This window comes from Labeo rohita, chromosome 7 (assembly GCF_022985175.1).
Source record: "Labeo rohita strain BAU-BD-2019 chromosome 7, IGBB_LRoh.1.0, whole genome shotgun sequence".
NCBI lineage: Eukaryota > Metazoa > Chordata > Actinopteri > Cypriniformes > Cyprinidae > Labeo > Labeo rohita.
In genome coordinates this window covers 23,811,028-23,834,790 of record NC_066875.1, presented here as the reverse complement: position 1 = coordinate 23,834,790, position 23,763 = coordinate 23,811,028, and the positions used below count along the sequence as shown (strand labels likewise).

Below are 23,763 nucleotides of genomic sequence, written 5' to 3'. Positions count from 1 at the left end.
CTTAAGGCATTTAAACATATAAGGAAAAATACATTACAAGGCTGTACCCACCTAAATCAATGATTAAAAAAGCATTTTTGGCAAATCCAGGTAATTTACCATAGAAATATGATGTTTTTTTAATTTTTATGACCCTTAAAACTTTGCATGCTTGTTTAGAATCACCATGTGCTCAGCAGGTTTTGTGAAGTTTTGAGTTTTTCTTTAGGCTTTATAGAATTTTGGATAAATTTGGACAGGCCCCTTTTCTAAACGACCCCGTTCTAGTTTCCCAAAGGGTAAATTTCACAATTTTTTTTGATAATTATTAGCCTAGAGAGTCCACTGTATTGTACTGCAGTGTTTTTTCCCCAAAAAACCTAGGACTAGTTTGCAAGAGTAGCTTTTTTACATCTTCTCAATCATTTAACAAACGATTTAATTGACAGCAGTGGTTCTAGAGGCAAAGTTGTCCGGAATGAGGTGTTCTATAGTATTATATGAATATTGTGCGTAAAACTGCACAACGTAAAATCGTTTCCCCCTTGAAAAATGCGATATCGCCCCCCATGTGGCCAATTTATCTCAAATTTCTCTCAGACCTTTGGAGGTGTGAGTCGAACAGGTCCACCGAGTTTAGTTCCGATTGGCCTCCGTTAACCTTGTCTAACAGGTGATCAAAATTCGTCGGCCAATGGCGGCCATGTTTTTTTAGATAGGCAAATATCCTTGTATGTAGACACTTCAGACCAAGACCGATTTTCATGTTGATAGGACAAATGGTTGCGCAGTTATAGCTATTTTTATGTTATTCTCTCTGCCACCAAGTTGCCAAACTCCACTTTTTTGTTTTCCTGTTACCTCAGATTGAGCTCTTACATAAGTGTTCTGAGGTTGGCAAAGATATCTCATTCCGTTCAGAAGTTTTAGGTATTTCACTAAAAGTGGCCCTGCCCCTTTCAAACATTTTGGCGCCCCTTTGTGACGGTGAGTTGGAAGTTCGACTTTTTTTTGATAATTATTGATTCACTCTGCAGAGAATCTTTCTGCACTGGTTTGCTTCCAATTGGGCGAAAAATCTAAGACTACTTTAAAAGGTTTTTAAAAAATATGAATTGGGGTGAGCCGACTGGGGTGAGTACCATTCCTCCAAGTTTCAAGCCTCTACGACTTATGGTTTGGTCTGCACGATCAGTTTTATGTGGAGACCGCTGATCCGTGACCATTCTAACAATTACAATAGAGTTTCAGCGCTATGAGCTTGAACCCCTAATGATGTCATTCTCGTAGATTCGTAAAATTACGGTTGAACCACTGATGTCACATTAACTATTTTCATGATGTCCTTACTACCTTTCTCGGCCTTGAACCTTTCAGTTGCATTGCTGTCTCTGCAGGATCAGAAAGCTCTCCGATTTCAGCAAAAATATCTTAATTTGTGTTCTGAAGATGAACAAAGATCTTACGAGTTTGGAACGACATGAGGGTGAGAATTACTGACAGAATTTTCATTTTTGGGTTGAACTATCCCTTTAATAAGTACCCATCCATTGTACGTGTATGGAAAATACAGACCAGTTCAGACTTCAGAAAAAAGAAAGTCATACAGTTTTGGATTTATTTGTTGGGTAAACTGCTTCTATGACATATTGTAAACCTCCATACTCTCACCTCAATGAAGAAGAGTCCCGCAGCAGAGCTCGGGTGGTGGTAGATGTAAACAGTCACCAGGACGATGGCCACCATCACGAGCAGAAGAAGGAGCATCCCAAGAATCAGGCCCATGTGCAGGGGGTGAGCGCTGTTCTCTGCCGTACTTTTTGCTGCAGCAGCTGAAACACACAATATACCGTATTCACTTACTGTATACTGTAAGATAAAATCAGACTGCTTCAGCACAACCTCAGAAAATGAATTAGGAGCGGAGACTCCTTTTTTGTCTAAAAAAACAGGTTTGAATCTTGTAGTTCTTCTTTTAAACAGAAGAGAGCACTGTTTTAACAATAATTTTGCTATTCGTGTCTTTGGGTATTAAGGTTTCTGTGGCTTATGTATCTGTCCAAAAGGCAGATAAAAAGATTAATGATGGAATAAAGACAAGGCCGTAAATCTTAATTTTGTGTTATGGACATTTCCAGCCAGCCAAGTGAGAAAGATTTACTGTGGTCTGCTGTTCTTGTGTTTTTGCACCACAGCCAGGCCCCTATAAAAACGTAAGACTGCTGAGCAGACTCAGTGGCAGCCTTAGAGACTACCAACCTCATTCCTTTTCTTACAATGTCAGTCATGGATCTACAGATCTCAGCTAGATCTGCTTTAATCATATAAACTGAAAATGCACTCCTTTCATGTAGTACCATCTAACCACACTGCTTTTAGGCCAAAAATATTTATTGTAAGTCAATTAACCTAACTACATTACATTACATGAAACCTAAAAAAGAAGATATTTTTAAGACTGTTTATTATCCATTTTGTCCCAACAACATTGGACATTCATTGTACAGAGGGAAAAATACATCTTTTAAAATATATTCATTTGTGTTCCGACTCTACTTAATCCTTGATTTTATATCTCTCTGGCTCCGTGTTCAGTGAAAACATCTGTCTCTGCACATATCTTGACAGGGCATCATTGAGTTTCTGCCAGTAACTTTACACTACATAGTTTTATTTAATTACAGCACCCAGGTGGCTAACATATGGCTCATTACGGAACGATTATATTAGCACTTCATTCTGCAACAGCGCTACTGTGTTTCTCTGCAGATATGTGTACACATTAACACAACCATAGAGTTATTTGTTATCTGCTTATTGCGGTAATGGGCAGTGTACATCACACATCAAACAAAAAAAAAGACTGTACAACAACAAACAGATATAACAAGTATAAAATATTCCTTAAAAGCAGGTAATCATGTTTTAATGTGTAGAGTAAAACATTACTGGTATAATGTAGAACGTTTTGGCAAAATGTCTGATAAACGACATCCATTTTCTCTATCAAAAAAGGCAAATCAAATGTGTATTATACATTTCTTTAAGCCAAAAGGCGCCAAAATGATTGACAGACATTGCAGGGCAGAACTAATCATGAGGCAGGGTTTCTGTTGTTAGTCATTACAGCCAAAAGTGCCCATGACTACTTAAGCATGGGAAGTAATTTATTTTCAATAAGAGGGAGACTGAGGCTTGGCAGCCAAAGACAGCCTGGCTTGATGACTGTCATACTGAAACAAAATACAGAAAACTGAGTCCAGAGAGATTGCTGTGAAACAACACTTCTGGGTTTCACAAATGTTCTGTCACTTACCAGTCATCACTATTTCCCTGATGCCTTCAAATACCTTTATAGATTTCAGTGCAATTGAATCATATTTTGACATTTTCGTTTAGCACCAGTAGAGCTAACGAAAACATTTTGTTAAAATCGGTCATTAATCAAAAGCACTAGTTAAATTTGGCTGCACTAGTTGAATTGGCACAGACCCCAAGTTAACTCATGAAAACACTGCTGAAAATCAAAACACATTTTTTGGCTTGAGCATGAAGGTGCATGTTATTTTAATTCCACATTTACAACAGACAGTGCAGCACCTGGCTATTGTAGATTATAGAGGGAACATTATGTCTGGTGTGTTGGAGAAGTCATAATGTTATGAAAGACTGAAATCATGCACACAAACAGCTGGCAACTGATCCGACAGACCTGATCTTAATCAAATAAAAAATTATATTCCTTTCTTTATTGTGTCAAAATGGTCTTTGCAGGTGCATTAAATTTTGCAGGTGTATTAGCAATAGATTATTTAAGGTGAATATATACCTGGAGAGGTATATATATATATATATATATATATATATATGGTTGCTGACGTGACATGGCATTTTCACTGTCCCACAAAATAAAAATAAATAAAACTAATATTATCATTATTTAAAATGCAGTAAATTGTTAAACATTTCTTTGACCTACATGGACCTGTTGTAAATAAAAGCTGCAGTGTTATTTAATTTTTTTTACATTTTTGAGACAAATGTCAACATTGTCTTATGGTGTGACTGTCTCAAGCATAGTTCAATAAATTACAACTTTTATAAATTAAAAAGAAGAGCATTAATATGTTAATAAATACCTCCAGCATAATTGTACAATTATGGCAATCATTTTTACTATCCATATATTTCTGAAAGCATAGGAACTTGACACATTTTGTCTCTGAAAACCATGTCCTCTGGTGCAACACCATATCCTGATTTTAAATTGACCAGTTCCAGAGAAAACTTTAATTAGTTGAAGGACCCCATTCATGGTCATGTTACTGAAGGCCCCGTCAAGCCATGACACGTAAACATGGTACTTTTTGTCTCAGAATTGTTCAAATATTTTTATAACTTACAAAATAAAACTTTTTTAAAACCACTACGAAAGTGTTACGTTTTGATGTGACACCACTAAATTATATATTTTTTTATTAAAAACTGTATGTTAAACTACATAATCATGGAAAATTATACAAATGTGTCTTGCTAACAGCTAATGACAGGTGCGCTCGGAATAGCAAGGTCATTAATTGACACAAAAGGCTGAAACGTCTTTTAGTGTGACAGGAAATGTCCTCCAGTGTGACGCTTGTACTGTATAAAAGTATAAAAGGTGATACTTTGTTTCTGAAACAGAAAGAATTGAGGGAGAAAAATTAGTGAAAGATTGAGGACACGGAAATATAGACAAAAATCCACCAGAAGGGAAGTGATCCTAAGAAAATGATGCAGAAAGTAAACAGTCAAAATAGTCAAAACTATACCTTAAAAAGAATAACCATAGAGTTTTAAAAAATTCATTGACATCTTAATGAATATAGTTTGCATTCTTTTTTGTTTTGTTTAAAAAACATGATATTGTTTGTATCAAAATGAATCTTTTTCTCCTTAGACATGTTCAAAATTAAACGGAAATACTTAATAACTACCATTTCTGTCCTTTAGTGTGACGTAATGTCCTACGGTGTGACACACATAAAAGAGATTTTATTTTTTTTATCTCAAAATTTTTTTTTATCTCAAAATCCAGTTGAGTATTGTAATATGGGAGATAGAAATACCACTCATCTTAAAATAGTATGTTTTTCAGCTCTTTTAAATGGATGACAACAAAGTTTGTCTTGCTGTCAAAGTTTTTTCTTGAAATTGTCCAAGAAGTCACGGGGAAAAAAATTTGTTAATTATAATGTCATATTAAATAAATAACACTATATGAACAAAAATGTCTAACAATGAAGATAAATCCCTCTCGTGCTCTTTTTTCTTAATTGTTGCTATGTCACACCATAGGACAAATTGATGGTACAGTTTACAGTACATACTTCACACTACATCCACTTGTTGTTTATTTATTATAAAAGAACTGACACTCTAACACTAGCGTGCTCTATACTTTTCCAATTCTGTATACTTTTATTTACACACACACACACACACACACACACACACACACACACATGTTTGTTTTTGTGAATTGTGGGGACTTTCCATAGACTTCTATAGTTTTTATACTGACCAAACGATATTGTCTATCCCCTAACCCAACCCTAACCCTAAACCTAGCCCTCACAGAAAACATGTTTGCATCGTTACACTTTCAGATAAACATCATTTACTATTTCTAATAATTTTTTAACATTGTGGGGACCGCAGGCCGGTCCCCACAATGTCAAAAATTTCAGGTTTTACTATCCTTGTGGGGACATTTGGTCCCCACAATGTAGCAAAAACAAGTACACACACACACACAAAAACTGTGTTAGACTGTCACAGCACTTACATATTATTGCTCTTTTGTTGGTTTGATTGTTTCTGTTGTACTCATTTGTAAGTCGTTTTGGAAATAAGTGTTTGCTAAACTATTAAATAGCAATGTAATGTAACTTATCTATTGCTAATACACCTGCATCTGTTTAATTAGCTTTAGTCGGGAATTATAACATTTATATTATTCTGCTTAAGGTTAGATAGCGCTTTCTTCTGGCTAAATGTTTTCATTGTCTGCATGTGCTGTTTTCTGCTTTTCTGATGAAACGTTGAAGCCCTGACTGCTGTTTCTGACTGGTAAAGAAATATTGAGCTTGCTCCAAATCAAAAACACATGACCTGGATCTTACTAACAGAATTCTGGGAATTCAGATGGGGAAAGACGAAAGAGAGACAGGGAGAGAGAAAGAGAGAGAGTAAGCTCTCTATCTATCAGTCCATCTATCTATCTATCTATAAAGAGAGCAAGAGACAGACTGTGTGATAAGCAAAGAGAAGAGAGGAAGAGAAGAAAAAGGTATGATACAAAAATCTGCTGTTGAACAGGAAATTAACTGGCACAAAACATTGGTGCATGGAAAAGATATTTAGTCAGAAATGTTGTACTTGCTGCCACATATATACACACATAACCAGACAAATCAGTCTCTCTCTCTCACACACACACAAGTATGACCTTATTTGGGCATGAATAGGAAAAATGAATGTTATTTATGAGAAAAGTGAGATCAGAGTGTGTTGCTGTATAGTTCACAGACACGCTGTGAAACCACATGCACTGCAGCAATGCTGAGATCTTACCTCCATTGTCTTTGAGATGTAGCGCAATCTTGGTGTCATCTATAAAGACGAGAAAACAGACAGAAGAGAAAAAGAAAAAAAGGAGTAAGTATTAAAGCTCATTTTTACGTGTAGACAGTTTCTCATTTACAGTGAACTGTAATACCACGGACTCTAAAAACACTCCCACATCTCATCAACAGCCGTAAATGGGTCGCACATGTGTGTGATGAACACTTCAAAGAGATTGGGAAATATGTCTGTGATTGGAAAGCAAGTTTTGGATTTTGTACTGATTTTTTAATGAGCAATCCACTCCAAGATTCTTGAATATGCTTTCTAGTGAGTTAAAGACAGACAGGTCAACATCTGCTACAGAAAACTCTGATGAGAACTGAAACTGAAATGAAAGAAGTAGCACAATAACAGTTGATGCTAAGGGATCTGACCCTGCTGTTGTATCCACTGTAGCCAGTGGTGTTTTACCGTAGCAAGATATTAAGTTTCTTATTTGCAGCATGTTACATGCTTTCATTCACACACCTGATTTGCTGCCATATGTTACATCAGAGTCAGAGATGGAGAGAGGAATGTGAATTTTTTTTTTTTTTTAAAGCAATGTAATAGTCAAATTCACGCTGACAAAAATGTTAACATAAAATGTTAACAGCTTCACGCTGTTACATCTAAATTCATAGATTTTATATAAAGGGATAGTTCACCCAAAAATGAAAATTCTGTCTTATGCGTATCAAAGACTGACACAAAAGAGAAGCATTTGTTGAATAAAGCCGTTATTTTTGTTTTTTGCACACAAAAAGTATTATTGTAGCTTCGTAACATTACAGTTAAACCACTGATATCACATGGACTATTTTAACGATGTCCTTACTAGTTACTACCTTTCTGTGCTTTGGCCGTGGTATTTCTCTTGCTATCTGTGGAGATTTAGAGGCTCTTGGATTTCATCAAAAATATCTTATGTGTTCTGAAGATGAACGAAGGTATTACAGTTTTGGAATGACATGAATTTTCATTTTTGGGTGAACTGTCCATCTAAGTCAAACATACAGTTGGGGTCAAAAGTTTCCATACACCTTGCTGAATCTGCAAAATGTTAATTATTTTACCAAAATAATAGTGATCACTGACCTGAATAAGATAGTTCACATAAAAGATGTTTACATATAGTCCACAAGAGAAAATAATAGTCAAATTTATAAAAACGACCCCGTTCATTAGTTTATATATGCTTGATTCTTAATACTGTGTTGTTACCTGAATGATCCACAGCTGTTTTTTTTTTTTTTTTGGTGATAATTGTTTACAGGGCCCTTGTTTGTCCTGAACAGTTAAACTGCCTGCTTTGTTCAGAAAAATCCTTCAGGTCCCACAAATTATTTGGTTTTTCAGCATTTTTGTGTATTTGAAACTTGTGTATTTCCAGCAATGATTGTATGATTTTGAAATCCATGTTTTCACACTGAGGACAACTGAGGGACTCATATGCAACTATTACAGAAGGTTCAAACACTCACTGATGCTTCAGAAGGAAACATGATGCATTAGAGTCAGGGGGTGAAAAATTTTTGAATTTGAAGATCAGGGTAAACCTAACTTATTTTGTCTTTATCTGAAGGGCAGTACTAAATGAAAAAATATGATATTTAGGCAAAATAAGAAAAATATACACATCTTCATTCTGTTCAAAAGTTTTCACCCCTGGCTCTTAATGCATTGTTGTTCCTTCTGGAGCATCAGTGAGTGTTTGAACCTTCTGTAATAGTTGCATATTAGTCCCGCAGTTGTCCTCAGTGTGAAAAGATGGATCTCAAAATCATACAGTCATTGTTGGAAAGGGTTCAAATACACAAAAACGCTGAAAAACCAAAAATACACAGCTGTGGATTGTTCAGGTAACAACACAGTATTAAGTGTATGTAAACTTTTGAACAGGGTAATTTTTATAAATTCAACTATAATTTTCTCTTGTGGACTATATGTAAATGTCTTTTATGTGAAATATCTTATTCAGGTCAGTACTAAATAAAAAACAATATGCATTTTTGTATGATCCCTCTTATTTTGGTAAAATAATAAACATTTTGCAGATTCTGCAAACTTTTGATATCAACTGTATTATTACCTTAACAAATTAAGTTATGGCAACAAAACTACATTTAAGGTTCTTTAACATTTAAAAGACAGTTCAAACTTGCATGGCTTACTTTCTTCTGTGAAACACTAAAAAATTTTGCCCATACAGTTTTTTGTCCATACAGTGGAAATCAATGGTCAATAACAGTCAAGAAAGAAAGTCATACAGGATTGGAACAACTTGAGGGTGAGTAATTTTAGACAAAATTTTTTATATTTGGCTAAACTGTGCCAAATACCGGTTACCAATTTTATAGTCAATGTACTTTAAATGTACATAAATGTCTTGATTTTTTCAATATGGACCTGTCAGCATTTTAATTTTATGTTTTCATAATAATGTAAGTTAATGAAGCAAATATTGAGGGATGAAGGAGAGTGTAAACAAGAGTTACATGCCACATAAATCATTGCCTTATTGGGCATTCTGAGAAACTGTTAATGATGAACAGATTGTTTCATACAGTTAATCACTTTAAGTGAACTCCTGGCAACCCTTGGACAAATATACTTAATGTAGCCAGATCCTTTCTTGCCTGTAAAAACAAAGAACGGCAGTGCCACAGACTTTAAGTCAGCAAGTATTCAGAGCTAGCCAGCCTTTCATTTTAAAACATGACAGAAACAAATACCAACATCACCTCTTATATAAGGCTTCCTATATAGCCCGGCCCACAATGAAATCCCATTGGCCCAAATTCCTCCCTCCTTATAATTGTGTGTTACACATCAAATATGTTCTCACTGGTTTTGACTGTGTGGAGTCATGCAGCATTTTTGCTTTTAGCAAGAAAAGAAAAATTACAGGAATTTGCGCCTTGTTACGACACAGTTGGACTGCTGAAATAATAATAAGGAAGTAAAAATCAGACAAAAACCCCACTTCTTTAACACTTCCTTATTTTAACTGATTTTGTGCTAGACTAACAAGTAGGAAGATGATGAAATAAGAAGTTTCATTTCTTGTTCTGAATTTTGGGTACAACTATTGCTCCTGTAGATTTAAAATATTTTGTGTATTCATAATTCATAATTCACATACAAGATTTATAATTTATGCTGTGTTGTTTAGTGTCTGTTAATGTGTTTGCGCAAATCACAAAGAATACCACAGCAAAGCACACAACATTAAGTCGAAGTCACACAATAGTTAAGTGGTATATGGATGAAGGTGTATTTTCAGTGTCAGTGTTTAAGAAAGATTCTTGTGCGCCACTGAAAGAGTATGATGAGATATTATCTACTGAACCCCATTTATAAGCAAACCCCTTCAGCTACATTCTCAGTGTTCTTTAATACATTAAAAGATTTCTTCTCCAGAAACTGATTTTCCCCAGACTCATAAAGCACAAATAAGCCTTTCTTTTTCTGTGTCTTATTGATTTATGTAGAATCCATTGGTGCCCTCTTCACATTATCCCGCTGCATTCTTACAATGAGCACTCACTTGTAACTAACGGTTTAGATCAATGACCCGTTGGTTTCCTGTTGTCAGAGGATTGTAACATCAGTTTAATGTTCCATATTTCAACCTATATGTGTTCGGTGAGATGTGACGGTACCTTCTGTTGGTATGCTGGTGGGCATGTGTGATGGAGCTTGGGTAGATTGACCCTCAGTAGTTCCTCTGTTCCTTGTGGTCTTCTTAGCAACTGATGCAGTGGTCAGCTGATCGAGATTAGTAGTATTGATGATGTCACAGGTGTTATCCTTGGTCTGCGAATGAAACACAGGTGAAGACAGGTGATCTGACAAATCTGAGATATGGTGGATATGTTGGTTAGAATTCAGGCATACATTTTGGTACTGTAACTTTAAATATGGCAATATTTTATTATCTAAACACTAGGGCCGTGTCAGTTGTGTGAGCATACACTACCAGTCAAAAGATTTTGTAATGTTTTTAAAGAATTGCATATATTTGATCCAAAATACAGCAAAAGCAGTAATATTGTGAAGTATTTTTACTAAAGAATAAATAAAATAACTGTTTTCTCTTTGAATATATTTTAAAATGTAATTTATTCCTGTAATCTAAATTTTCAGCATCATTACTCCAGTTTTCAAGGATCACGCAATCCTTCAGAAAACATTCTAATATGCTGATTTGCTGTTCATTTTTTATTATTATTTTACTGCCAATATTTAAAACAGTTGAGTAGATTTTTTAAGGATTCTTTGATTAATAGAAAGACCCAAAGAAATTACATAGAAATTAAAGCTTTTAATTAGCAAAGATGCTTTAAATTGATCAAACGTGATGATAAAGACATTTATAATGTTACAAAAGATTTCTATTTCAAATAAATGTGGTTTTTCTGAACTTTCTATTCATCGAAGAAACCTGAAAGAAATTCTACTCAGCTGTTTTCAACATAATAATAATAATAAATGTTTTTTGAGCAGCAAAGCAGAATATTATAATGATTTCTGAAGGATCGTGTGACTGGAGTAATGATGCTAAAAATTCAGCTTTGAAATCACAGGAATAAATTACATTTTAAATTATATTTAAATAGAAAACAGTTATTTTAAGTAATAAAAATATCAATGTTTTTGCTGTACTTTGGATCTAATAAACACAGGCTTGGTGAGCAGAAGAGACTTCTTTAAAAAAAACATTAAACATCTTTTAACTGGTAGTGTAGTGCATCCTTTTCTCTCTGGAAACTGCAGACAAGTTCGTCCTTCATGTACTGTGAATATGTTATGTAAAAACATAACAGACACATCCCCATACACACCTCATCTGGGCAACTGTTATCCACCCAATCCTGCCGATGGCGATCAAAGCCACTGGAACATCTGTCAATAAAAATTTAAGACAGTCATTAGTATTTTAAAGACAACTAAACACACAAACATGATTTCATCTTTTATAGATCCCATCGCTAACTAATGCAGGGAAACTCTTCTAAGAAACAGTCAGTGTGTGTTGCACAAAAAAAAGTTTTACAGGTTTAAAACAACAAAAGAGCGTGTAAATAATTAAATGGATTTTCATTTACGAGTCCTCCAAGAAACTTCAATTAGGAATTCTCTGTTCTCAAACATAACAGGAAATCCAAAACGGTGAAATATGCAGAGGACTGTCTACAGCAATATATCACTAATAGATGCTGGCTTACAGAGTCAGGACTAAGCTAGTATTTCTTTTCCTCCTCCCCTGCCTTCACTTTTTCTTGTACGCAGAGTGGAGCACAATGGGCTCTGGGCTGCTTGGCATTCCTGATGTCTGCTGAGATACAGTCACCCTTACTCCATATCCATCAGCAACCCTTCATTCTCCATTCATCTTTTCGTGATATATTATCTCTTTTCAGTTTAGTACAATTCACCACTCACGCTTTTTATATAATCTCTCTCCGTGCTTCTCTGATATTTTGTGGTCAGAAAAGAAGACACACATTTGCTGCCCAGTCCCTTCACAGGTGGTAAGCAAAGCAGTTGTTTTTATGTGCATGTGTGTTTGTGTGAGATTTTTATTTTGCTTGTCACAGCCTGCCACATTAAACAAAAATCAAAAGGATGCTATTCCTTTCTTGTGCTTGAAAAACAACCAAAAACAAATTTACATCAACAGTTGATATAAATTGAAAAAACAATTAAATAAACATGGGAGAAATAGTTTCATTTATGCAATAAGGTAATATAAACCCGACAGTCGATGGAAATTGAAACAGCCTGTTTCAATGTGTTTTCTTTTTTCGCTCCCCCCTGGACTTGTAACAGTGTGTGTGAGAGTCAGCATAAGCAAACACAAGACACTGCTTTAACACATCATGCTGTGCTCTTGGGAAAGAAGTACCTTGACCAGCGGTGGCAGGGGGCACTATAGTGTGCATCAGACTGTCTAAGGGAAAGCTCTGGATTAGAGATTTCTTGACCCACGGACAGGAAGCAGAGCTCAGCTAAGAGCAGCTACTGACTGGAACTCACACACATACACAAACACACCAGCCTCTACAGGCCAAAGATTTGCCAGTAAATACAGCCACTGGCCTTCTGAGACATTTCATTTCTACTTTGCAATTTTGTTGCTTTGTTTTTTAATAGTTGTTTTCTTTATTACCTTCACATGTATTCTTTTATCCAAAGCAACTTGTTAATGAATAATACAAACAAAGATTAATTCTAGGGAGTAAGGGTGCACAATATATTAGTATTAGGGATGTGACAAGATCTCGTGACACACCGGATCTCGCGAGATCTCGTGACGATATCATTTGCAAAATGTTTTGCATTTCTAAAACATTAGAGCTGCACGATTAATCCTTAAAAATATGGAGTCCTCGATTCAAACACCCACGCGATCTTATTCCTGAACGACAACGATTTAGCTATGTCTATTAGGACTGTTTCCTATCACGAGTGTCAGTGGAGCGTGAGAAGCACGTTGTGTCGCTGCTCATGTTAATGAATCAGAGGTTTGGGATAAATGTGAACGCAGAAAGAGCAACACAAACAGTCTTTTTAACCACATTATAATCATTATTTCTGTTACAGACATTTAAATAATAGAAGTACTGAGATTAAAGTTTATAGTTTGGGTATAAACACTTATTGTCTACAGCAGCGATCAAAACGAAAGTATCTTAACACTTGTAAGTATTGTAACGCTTATCCTCTTCCGCCAGGAGGTGTCGACAACTGCCCGCTTAAAAAAAAGTATGTCATTGAATCATTCATTCAGATTTCAATAGTCAAACAAGTCTTAATGAAGTGAGACACTGACTCCTTCATTGAATGTTTTTTTGTTGTTGTTTATTTAAATGAATACAGGTTTTTAAAAGACTTAAGCAATGAACATTTTGTCAGAACCACCAGTAAATGATGTTATTTTGTTTAGTTTTCTAATCTTTTTTTTCTTCCAGAATCATGAGAGAATCATGGTTTATTAAAAATAGCTGGGATTCTCAATTTATCCAGAATCGTGAAACTCTTGTTTAAATGTTGTTTATTACTGCAAATAATTCATTTAAATGGAAGTTTAATCTCATAAAGTTCAAAATGCAACTACATTTTTTTGCATTTTATCTTTTTTCAGTTGAATTAAAGATTTTTCCCTATATATTTCATGATTGAGGATTTCTTAAGAAAAGTTTAAAAATCTCATCTCGTCTCATTCTCGTGAACCCAGTCTCGTGTCTTGTCTCATCTCATGGGATAAGTGTCTCGTCACACCTCTAATTAGCATCATATCAGATACAATAATTTATCATACTTACATATCTTATTTTATAAGCTCATTTCCCCTATTTTTACATTTAGATTACCGCTGCATTCATCTAATGCTCAAATATGCCACTGTAAAAAATGAGTGTAATTTTAACATTAAATATTGTCCTGTTAGTCCTGTTAAAAGTTAACAGTAAGTTCCTTTAAAAGATTCAACCAGACATTTAATGTAATTTTACAGTAACATAATTGTACAAAAGAACAAATCATTGTACAATTTACAGTCAAAAACTGTAAACTGATATTCCCAGAATTCCCTACATGACATTTTAAAGTATTTTGTTTTAATAATCATGTTTCTTAATAGCTTTTATTATCAGTTCGGATTTTATAGAAGCCCATTTCGATACTGAATTAAAAAAAAGGTGAAAAAGGTAATTGTGAATTTTTATCTCACAATTCCGACTTTTTTTCCGCAGAATTGCAAAATACACATTTGTGATATACTCAGAATTGCAAGAAATAAATAATTGTGAGATAAAAACTAAATTCTGACTTTTTTCTTGCAAATAAGATTTTGTATTTCACAATTCTGACTTTTTTTCTTGCAATTGTGAGTTTATGTCTTGCAATTTTGACTTTTCCCTTCAATTCTCTCTTTTTTTTTTTTAAACCAGAATTGTGAGATATAAACTTGCAATTGCGAGTTATAAATTACAAGTTTATATCTCACAATTTTGACTTTATAACATGCAATTCCGGGTTATTAAGTCAGAATTGTGAGATATAAACTTGCAGTTCTAAGAACATATCAGTTTTTTCACCTCAAAATTAGACTTTATAACTCACAATTGCAAGTTTATCTCACAACTCTGATAAAAAAGAGAACTGCAGGAAAAAGTCAGAATTGCGAGACACAAACTCACAATTGCGAGAAAAAAGTCAGAACTGAGTTTTTATCTTGCAATTCTGACTTTATTTCTTGCAATTGTGAATATAACACAATTGTGTATATCGCAATTCTAAGAAAATAGTAAGTTGTAAGAGTTGTACGTTTATATCTTGCAATTCTGACTGAACTGCAAATTTGTGTCACAAAATTCTGTATAAAATTTAATAAGATAAAAACTTTTTTTTTAATTATTCAGTGGCAAAAACGGACTTCCATAGGGTTTTATGTTACATTTTTTTGTTGTTTAATGAATGTTTATTGCACTATTTAGGTGTCATGTGTGTTACTATGATGGTGTTTTGTGTGAATGACTCTGTGTCTCTGTGAATGACCTTCTGTATGTTATTATATTCTTCAGCTTTTGAAAAAGCTACTTGTGATGAACTGTATGTAGTTTCTTCTACCATCTGCAATATCATGGTGGTTGACAGTTTATGTTAAAGATACGAAACAGAATTTAGTCGTTTTTTTAGTTGTTAATTTTATTGGTTTACATTCAATTTTTCTGTTTGTAAATTTTATATAAAAATTTAGTTTTATACTGTAAAATTTACAGTTCTGTAAATGTTTTATAAAATCATTCTGGCAACCACAGCTGCCAAAATTATTTTGTAAATACAGTGTACTTATTAGATTAATTTTTTTTTTATTAACATAAAACGCCATAACATGCCATAACATAAAAATAATCAACCACTTCAAGCCAAAAATGTATCAGTAAACCCCTATACGGAGAAAGGAACATGACAAGATGACCCAAAACCCAAGTACAAAACGTACAAACTAGATTTCAAATGATTGAATTATTTAGTAAACAAATTTGATTTTGTGTAATGTACTTTTGTAGCTTTGCCACGGTCATTCTGTCTGCTTTCCTTTTCTCTTCCAAGCAGTTACCTCGAGCTCTGATGAATCACACAAGGAAGACAAGCAAAACCGAAATATACGTCTGTAGATTTGAGGTTTCCTATGGCAGCAGCGGCCACATCCTTCGTCAGCACTTCTCCAACCTTTCATAATCTCATTTACATGTTAATGGCTGCAAATGCAGTCAGCTCAGATTTATTCTGATCCAGTAATAATCTGACCTTGAGGGTGAAAGAATGCTTTTCCAAGTATGCAAATCTAGCTTTGTGATGCACATAATCATTACCAATACACTCATATGTTAATTTCATTACTTTAGAGTAATGAAATACGAAAGATATTAAATGCAACACCTTGCTACATTATTATGTTCTTCTGTTCAGCTACAGCTTGTTTTTGTGTCTGTCAACTGCATCAGATTAGACTTTGTTTGCTCTCTCCAAACATAAATGCATTGAGAGGACCAGACTGTCAGTTATTAGCTTAGGTCAACTGAGTTACCTGCATTTACTGTATCATTAGTCTGCTTTTTACTCTCTCTCTGCCACACACAAACACACAGACTAATCAAGCCAAAAAACTGCCTTTAATTACTGCAGCAATTTCTAACTCTATACTGTTTTCATAACCTCCAGCCAAACAAAAATAGTTATGCATATTGATGAAGTCTGAATATAACTCCCTTGTCTACCAGCAGACGATTCAAGACTCAGCGCTCCGATTTAATTATACAATCCATCCGATTTAGAAGCAGGTTTCCTTGAGTGGATGGAAAAACCAAGGTCCCACTGACATTGAAAGATGTGCTTGTGCTATGCATCATTATATTGGGTGCGCAATGATTTGTTAAAAAACAAACTGCACTGAAAAACGAACGTGTGCAGCACATATGCAATTGATAAAGGGAAAAAGTTAAATCCCTCCAACACAAGCCAACCGACTTTTTTCTCTCTTAGCCAGTCAAAAACTAAATCTCACAATAAACACCAACTGGGATATTATATTCCTGAGTCTCTCAGAGTATGTATATGCATGCATGTGGGTGTCTATGTACAGTATGTGCTGAAGAATGAGAGCGAGGGATTGAAAGAGTAGACAGATGGAAGGACTGCCAGGAAAATAAAGCAGGAGGTCGGGTATCTCGGTCTCGTCTGTTCTTTGGTATGTGATCTACAGAGAAAAGCTGTCTGGGTTCGAGAGGTGAGAGCCCGGGCATGAATCAGCAGGAATGTGACTTTATTTTCCCCCTTTCTCACTTTCTCAGGAAAAAACAGCCTTGGTATGAAAGCCTCTCCCTGCTACATTTAAAGAACTATTACCTAGAAAGATTCAATGCGAGATGCATGAGACATTTCCTTAATGCTTTACACATGATGTTTACAATTCGTTTCAATTTCTAGGCCGTCTTTATATTCAAAGGAAATCTTGTAACATTGTGACTGCTGAATTAGAAGTGGTGAATTATCTCCACACTTCTTGTGAATGTCTGCATTGAGAGTGCTTGTGTTTCAGCAACTACTGACAGAACTTGTAAAATGTAAATTACTCCCCTCGTTCACTGCACCACCTCAGGGCAAGCGGTCTGAGAACTGCGTCTCCAATTCCAGTAAAATGACATTAGAGTAGGAAAAAGACAGACGGTTGAAGAGCGGTTTGTTTTCTCACCTATTGAGTCGGTGGCACCAGCTGCAGTTGAAGTTAATCTGCGATGCTATGCAAGAAGTGCAGCTTGTGAATTGAAGACATGCTGCGGAAAAGAAAAAAAGGACATCGAAAATGCATCAGCACAGAATCAATCACGAACAAAGCAAAAGGTTAATAGAACAATGAACTGGATTTCCATATAACTTGTGATAAAAACTCTAATATAAAATCGGACATTGCAGATAATAGGTTCAACAATACAAGCCTCTACTAGCTATAAGGTACAACACATCATTTTTTTTATAGCTCTATTAGCAAGACTGTTTGTGTTTATGTATACATATTTTGTGTGTCCATTGGCTTACTTGGTAGTGGCATCATTTCTACAGCTGTACCGCTGGTAATTTTGGTCTTTAACAGCTCCACTCTGTGATACTCATAGATAGTCTTCCTCCGCACATCTAGAGCCAAGCAAACACATGTTACAATTATCATGTAAAGCATTTTGGATAGCAAAATAAAGTAAAATGTGACATATTATAACCAAAAATTCTTCATACAGTGGACTACCACTAAAACTGATAACAATTTGGGACCAAAAATTTTATTTGACACTTTGACCCTTTGTTTGACACTTTGTTACATATATTTAACAATATACTATTGTTATATATTCTGACACAGTTTAACTCTGAGTTCTTGTCATATTTTTGACCATTTTCTAAACGATAGCGAATAAACTGTGATAATGTGAGAAATGTTGAAGGTGTCTGAATACATTTTGGTTTGACTTTACATTACCTCTTAAAGGAGAAGTTCACTTCCAGAACAAAAATTTGCAGATAATGTACTCACCCCCTTGTCATCCAAGATGTTCTTCAGTTGTAAAGAAATTATGTTTTTTGAGGAAAACATTTCAGGGATGTTCTCCATATAGTTGACTTCAAAATCATCCTACATCGCTGTTTTACCTTTTTGTGTACAGGGCCTTTGACCACCTTTGCACGTTCACTTTGTAAACACTGGGTCAGTACTTCTGCAGCGATGTAGGACAATTTAGAAGTTGGAGGAGAAAATGAGATGGGAGTTTTTCGACATAAACTGAAATACAGCGTACATGCAGAGCTTGACAAGACGAGAATTTTGAGTTTTGCTAGATAAGACTCTTCTTCCTCGGCTGGGATCGTTTAGAGCCATCTGAAACTGCATTTTGGATGTTCAAACTCACAGGCAACATAGAAGTCCACTATATGGAGAACATTCCTGAAATGTTTTCCTCAAAAAACATAATTTCTTTACGACTGAAGAAAGACAGACATGAACATCTTGGATGACAAGGGGGTGAGTAAATTATCTGTAATTTTTTGTTCTGGAAGTGAACTTCTCCTTCAATTGCCATTTTGAACACATTTACAATACTTTTTGCTTGTTTAATCCACTTTATTTTTAATGTAAGAGCATGTATGACAATTTTTAATTTGTATATGCAAGGCTTTTGCTGCATCTGCTTCCAGTTTATTTAGTTGCTCAAAAACAGTCTGTTATGCTGCTTGAATCAGTGTGAATTGTGAAATGTGCAGTGTTTGATGACTGATGATCCAAAAATAAATTAACTATTCAAAAGAACATTAGCTGACAAATAAAACGTACACTCTTAAAAATAAAGGTTCTTTATTGGCATCAATGGTTACATGAAGAATCTTGAACATTCACGGAAACTTTCAAATGCAGAAAAGGTTCTTTATAGTCAAAAAAAGGTTCTTTAGATTTTTAAAATGTTCTTCAAAATGGTTCTTTTAAGAACTGTTCACTGAAAGGTTCTTTAGGGAACCAAAAATGGTTCTTCTTTGGCATCACTGCAAAAACACCCTTTTGGAAGCTTTATTTTTAAAAGTGTACATGAAATATAAAATTTGTTACTGCCCTCGTGTTTATTATTTTAGAATAACTGTAAAAATGCTTAAAAACATGAGATATTGTATCAGTTGTTTTTTGATAGTGTAAGTAATGTTTACGGCAAGTTCTGTCATGAAACTCCAGATGGCGCAGGCTGATGAGTCCTTAACGTAAACTGATGATATTCACATCGTTAAACAACTTGTCACAAGCTGAATGTTTCATGTTGCATCCGCAGCCAATAAGCTTACTGCTTTACATTTAAATGGCTGGTTAGCTTTCACTTGAGCATTTTGCAACACACTTTCAGAGTTACTTTGAAACCCTTCACCTCCCCAGCTCCACCTGTATAAATCTGCTATGGGTTATTTTATGTGCTATTGTGCAGCAGCAGTATGTCTTAAATACTCACAGCACCCTATCGCCATATGCATTGGCAGTAGCAAGTTCCTGTACTTGCTTTGCAGAAGCAGCGATAATCTACAACTACAGCAACAACCAACAGCAGCAATTCAGCAATAGCGTTGAAGATCTATTCCCCCCCAAGATCAAATACATTAACACTGTCACCTCCATTACCACGCTAAAATCTTTAGAGAGTTGTCATGAATTTTTTTTTAACCTGGAAAATGTGTTAACGCTAACTGTAACTAGAATATAAATTTACACTAGATTATAAAAAAACATAAACACAATGAGGACTTTGCTTCAGAACCCCAGTGCACGATACTAGGTATGTTATTGTACTGTATTGCATTATTATCATAATCATGAACACACTGGCTTGTAGTGCAAATAGTTTTACCATTTACTACACTTTGCTATTCTAGTTATTTACCAGTAGCATCAAACGAATCTTGTTCATTCAGAGGAAATAGCTTGTTTCCACATTGAAAAATCCATGTGCTCCACAAAGGCACATGCTCTTTCAAACAAGATGCTATCCATAACTGTGAAATTGTCCTAGTCTGTTTTCACTTGGGCATGTCTGCCATTCCGCAAATAGATGGAGAAGGTTGATTTCATGTTAAATGATGGGAATCATTGCCAAAAAAGGAACTAGTAAAGGATGTGTGATTCACTGTAATGAAATAGTTGAATAGTTGTGAATACAGTATATACAGAGTTTATTCAAGTGTGCTTTTAGTATACTTCTTTTAAACTAAAAATAGGAAAGCATACTTTCAATCTACTTTTTAAGTACTTCTCATAAATGTGCTTTATGCACTTACCAGAAATATACTTAAAATGACATTTAAGTATACTTGACTTAGAAAGAGTCTGAAGATATTTAAGCTATACTTGTGCTTAGAGAATCCATATTTTCATTGTTATACGGTAGGGGGCATTGTTATTACACATCTTCTGTACAGAATTTCCAAAACACAAGTGAAGAAAAAAACGAAACAACAGATGCTTCCACATAATCTAACATGAGCATCAGATATAAAACAGCATCAAAACTGTGTAACGTTATGGAATAAAATGTCGACCCATGAAGAGGTAATAATGACTGTCAAACTTTGGTCGACTCCACCTACATTTTGATTACCATTCTGAATCCAATTCAGTCTTTTTTAGCTTTTTGTTCAAAATGTTGTTTGTTTGTTTGTTTGTTTGTTTCTTTTTTTTCTTTTTTTATGAAACTTACCCACATTCAAGTGTTTATCGAAAAATGCATGAAGCTAGAATAAAAACAAGCATATGTCCTGTTCTTTCTTTTGATGTTTTGTATGTTTGTATGTTATCACCTAAACAGGGACATAGTAGTATACTTAAAGTATAATGTAAAGTTCGCTTAAAGAAAACTTAAAGTATACTTGCGGTATAAGACTACTAACTACTACTACGTAGTTTACTTCAAATCGAGTAGACTATACTTTGAAGTGTACCTATAAGTTCACTTTTAGTATAGTTGCAGTACAAACTAAAAGCATAGATGCAAACTAGTTTACTACTGTAATACCTAAAGTATAGGAAGGAAGGTGACATGTGGCTATTTGTGCTCTGCATTTAACCCATCCAAGTGCACACACACACACACACACACACACACGCACGGGAGTTGGGGGTTCGGTGCCTTGATCAAGGGACTCACCTCAGTTGTGGTATTGAGGGTGGAAAGAGCACTGGTTATTCACTCCCCCCCACCTACAATCCCTGCCGGATCTGGGACTCAAACCGCAACCTTTCGGTTACAAGCCCGACTCCCTAACCATTAGGCCACGGCTGACCCCTTATACTTAAAAGAATAAAATACTTAAAAGTATACTTTTAGTTACTAAAAAGTGGGCCAATTTAAACCCAAGGATTATTGAAATAGTACACTTATACTACAAGCTACTACAAGCATACTACAAGCAATGGCGGCTCGTCAGGGGAGGCACAGCTTCCCCCAAATTTTGGGAAGAAAATGAGAGGAGGACGATTTAGTGTTAATAAAATTCACAATTCATTTCAGTTCATTTGTCAAAATGTGTATATTTTGTTAGCTGTAATACCATAACATGTTACTGAATTTGGACAACGCCACATTCGCGAATTTGCAGAATCTGCTGATTTAATTACAACCGCTAAGTGAAGGGGAGGGGGAGGCTGGGGAAGAGCTGAGCTCTCGTGTCTCCGTTGGTAAAAAAAAAAAAAAAAAATTAGCCAATCACTATCGAGTGTTTACTTTCAGCACCGAGGAGTGTTGAGAAAAAAAAACCTCGTAAGGGAGGCTAGCCTCCCTTCTGGTATTTCAACCAATCATCATAGAGACGTAAATTACATGATATTAGTTTGAACGTATCCCGCTGTGCTGATAATGTACCAAGTACTTATGATGAGTAGCAATACTGAATATTAAACAGGCAGCTCTCTTTTAACACAAACTTTTAAGAAGGGATGGATGTTTGCTTCAAGTGATAGACCAGGTAAGTGAAATTATCTTGTCTTGCTGTATGTGTGTCGTTTGCTTTACGTTTTCTGACTAAAAGCAACCAAATAGCCATTTTAAAGCGGTTAGGCAAATGATAATAATAATAATAACAATCAGCAGGGATCCCCAGATGAATACAATCAGTGTGCCTCCTCTATTTTGAAGAGCCGCCAAGTACACTGATATTTGTATACTTATCACATAAAGTTTACTTAAAAATATACTTGAACTTTACTTAAGTATACTTAATAAAATAAACTTGAAGTATATTTATTTTTGGTAAGGGATGCCAGCTAGAGTAACACAGGAGAGAATACTTAATATGCTCACTAAGAGAAGCTCTTATCCAATACAGTTAAACATAAAAACAAAAAAGACTTGTTTGTTTACTAAACTACTAAAGTCAACTAAAAAGAGTCATCTCTTTGGTATGACTTACCCATTAAAATACATATAAAATAGAATTTTAAAAAACATTACATTGCTAAAGACCATTTTGCACTGCACCGACAAAGATGGGAATTGCCAACAGCTGACTTCTCAGATGTTCCAAGACCAACAAACACCAATTTAATAGGTAAAAGCGAGCACCGACCCAATGCCAACAGATGCCAATGGGGTAACACACTGATCAGACAAAACCCAACAAATGTGTTGCTGTTTGTCAGCATTGGCGCAGTGTGAACTGGCCTTAAGTAAACTTTGCATTGGTTATGCTGTACTCATACTCTAATGCCATGAATCCCTACAAATCCCTAGAAAGCAAAATGGACTTTTTATAATCTAAATGTATTGCCTGATCAAACTACATCTGAAAGTAATTCAGTATATAATAGTCTTTGAGTTAAAGCTAAGCCACCCATCATCGATACACACGCTAAATCAAATGCATGTACACGCATGCATGGATATAACTGCATATATAGATGCATCCGGTAATACATAATCTACGTGACTGGTAGCTGAATTACCTAAAAGCAGTGAAATGGAAAATTGAATTACAATGAGGAGAGGATGGGAACTGTAGTAAGATTTCTATATGTGTATGTGCGTGTGCAGGTGAAACGTAAAAAATCTTTAGTGGGTCTTGCTATTTAAAAATGCTCATAAATCATGCAAATCACATCTTAAGTTGATTGATGTCTACAGGTTTGTGTAGAGTTAGGGTTAGGTTCACCTCTGTCCTTTCTAATAGAGTGAAACCAATGTGTGTGTATATAGCTTTTCATGTGTCCCCTCTCTAGATGAATGTGTATGACAGGGGAAATCTCTCTGATAAAGTGAATGTGTGTGTGCAGCTGAGGAAGTAGCTGTCTGACCTTGCTGAAACCTATCATGTTGGAGTATTAATACAAAAAGGAGCAGCTAAAGTTTAAGACAGGAAATTGTTGCTTGTTCAGTGGCGTCTGTTTTTCTCTTCCTGTGGGTAATTACATTTCTTGCCCATGGGGTGTCACAAAACTCCTTAGTAGCATGCTGATAGTGCCTGGAGATATGCAAGTGTGTGCTTATGCATCTTAAACAGAGTCACCTGATGAGTCTCCAGACACTAATTAGTGAAAGAGAGGCGAGACCC

General features: G+C 35.2%; 1 protein-coding gene across 1 annotated transcript in view; it reads right to left on the bottom strand.

Moving 5' to 3' along the window:
* Nucleotides 1–23,763, bottom strand: part of plxdc2b (plexin domain containing 2b) — a 70,849-nt gene that overhangs the window by 2,283 nt on the left and 44,803 nt on the right. The window contains exons 8-13 of the mRNA XM_051114816.1: nt 17,737–17,832; nt 17,393–17,474; nt 11,475–11,535; nt 10,293–10,446; nt 6,595–6,633; nt 1,651–1,811 (exon numbers count right to left, since the gene is read on the bottom strand). Coding sequence (XP_050970773.1) covers nt 1,651–1,811; nt 6,595–6,633; nt 10,293–10,446; nt 11,475–11,535; nt 17,393–17,474; nt 17,737–17,832 — 593 coding nt within the window. The remainder of the gene's footprint in view (nt 1–1,650; nt 1,812–6,594; nt 6,634–10,292; nt 10,447–11,474; nt 11,536–17,392; nt 17,475–17,736; nt 17,833–23,763) is intronic.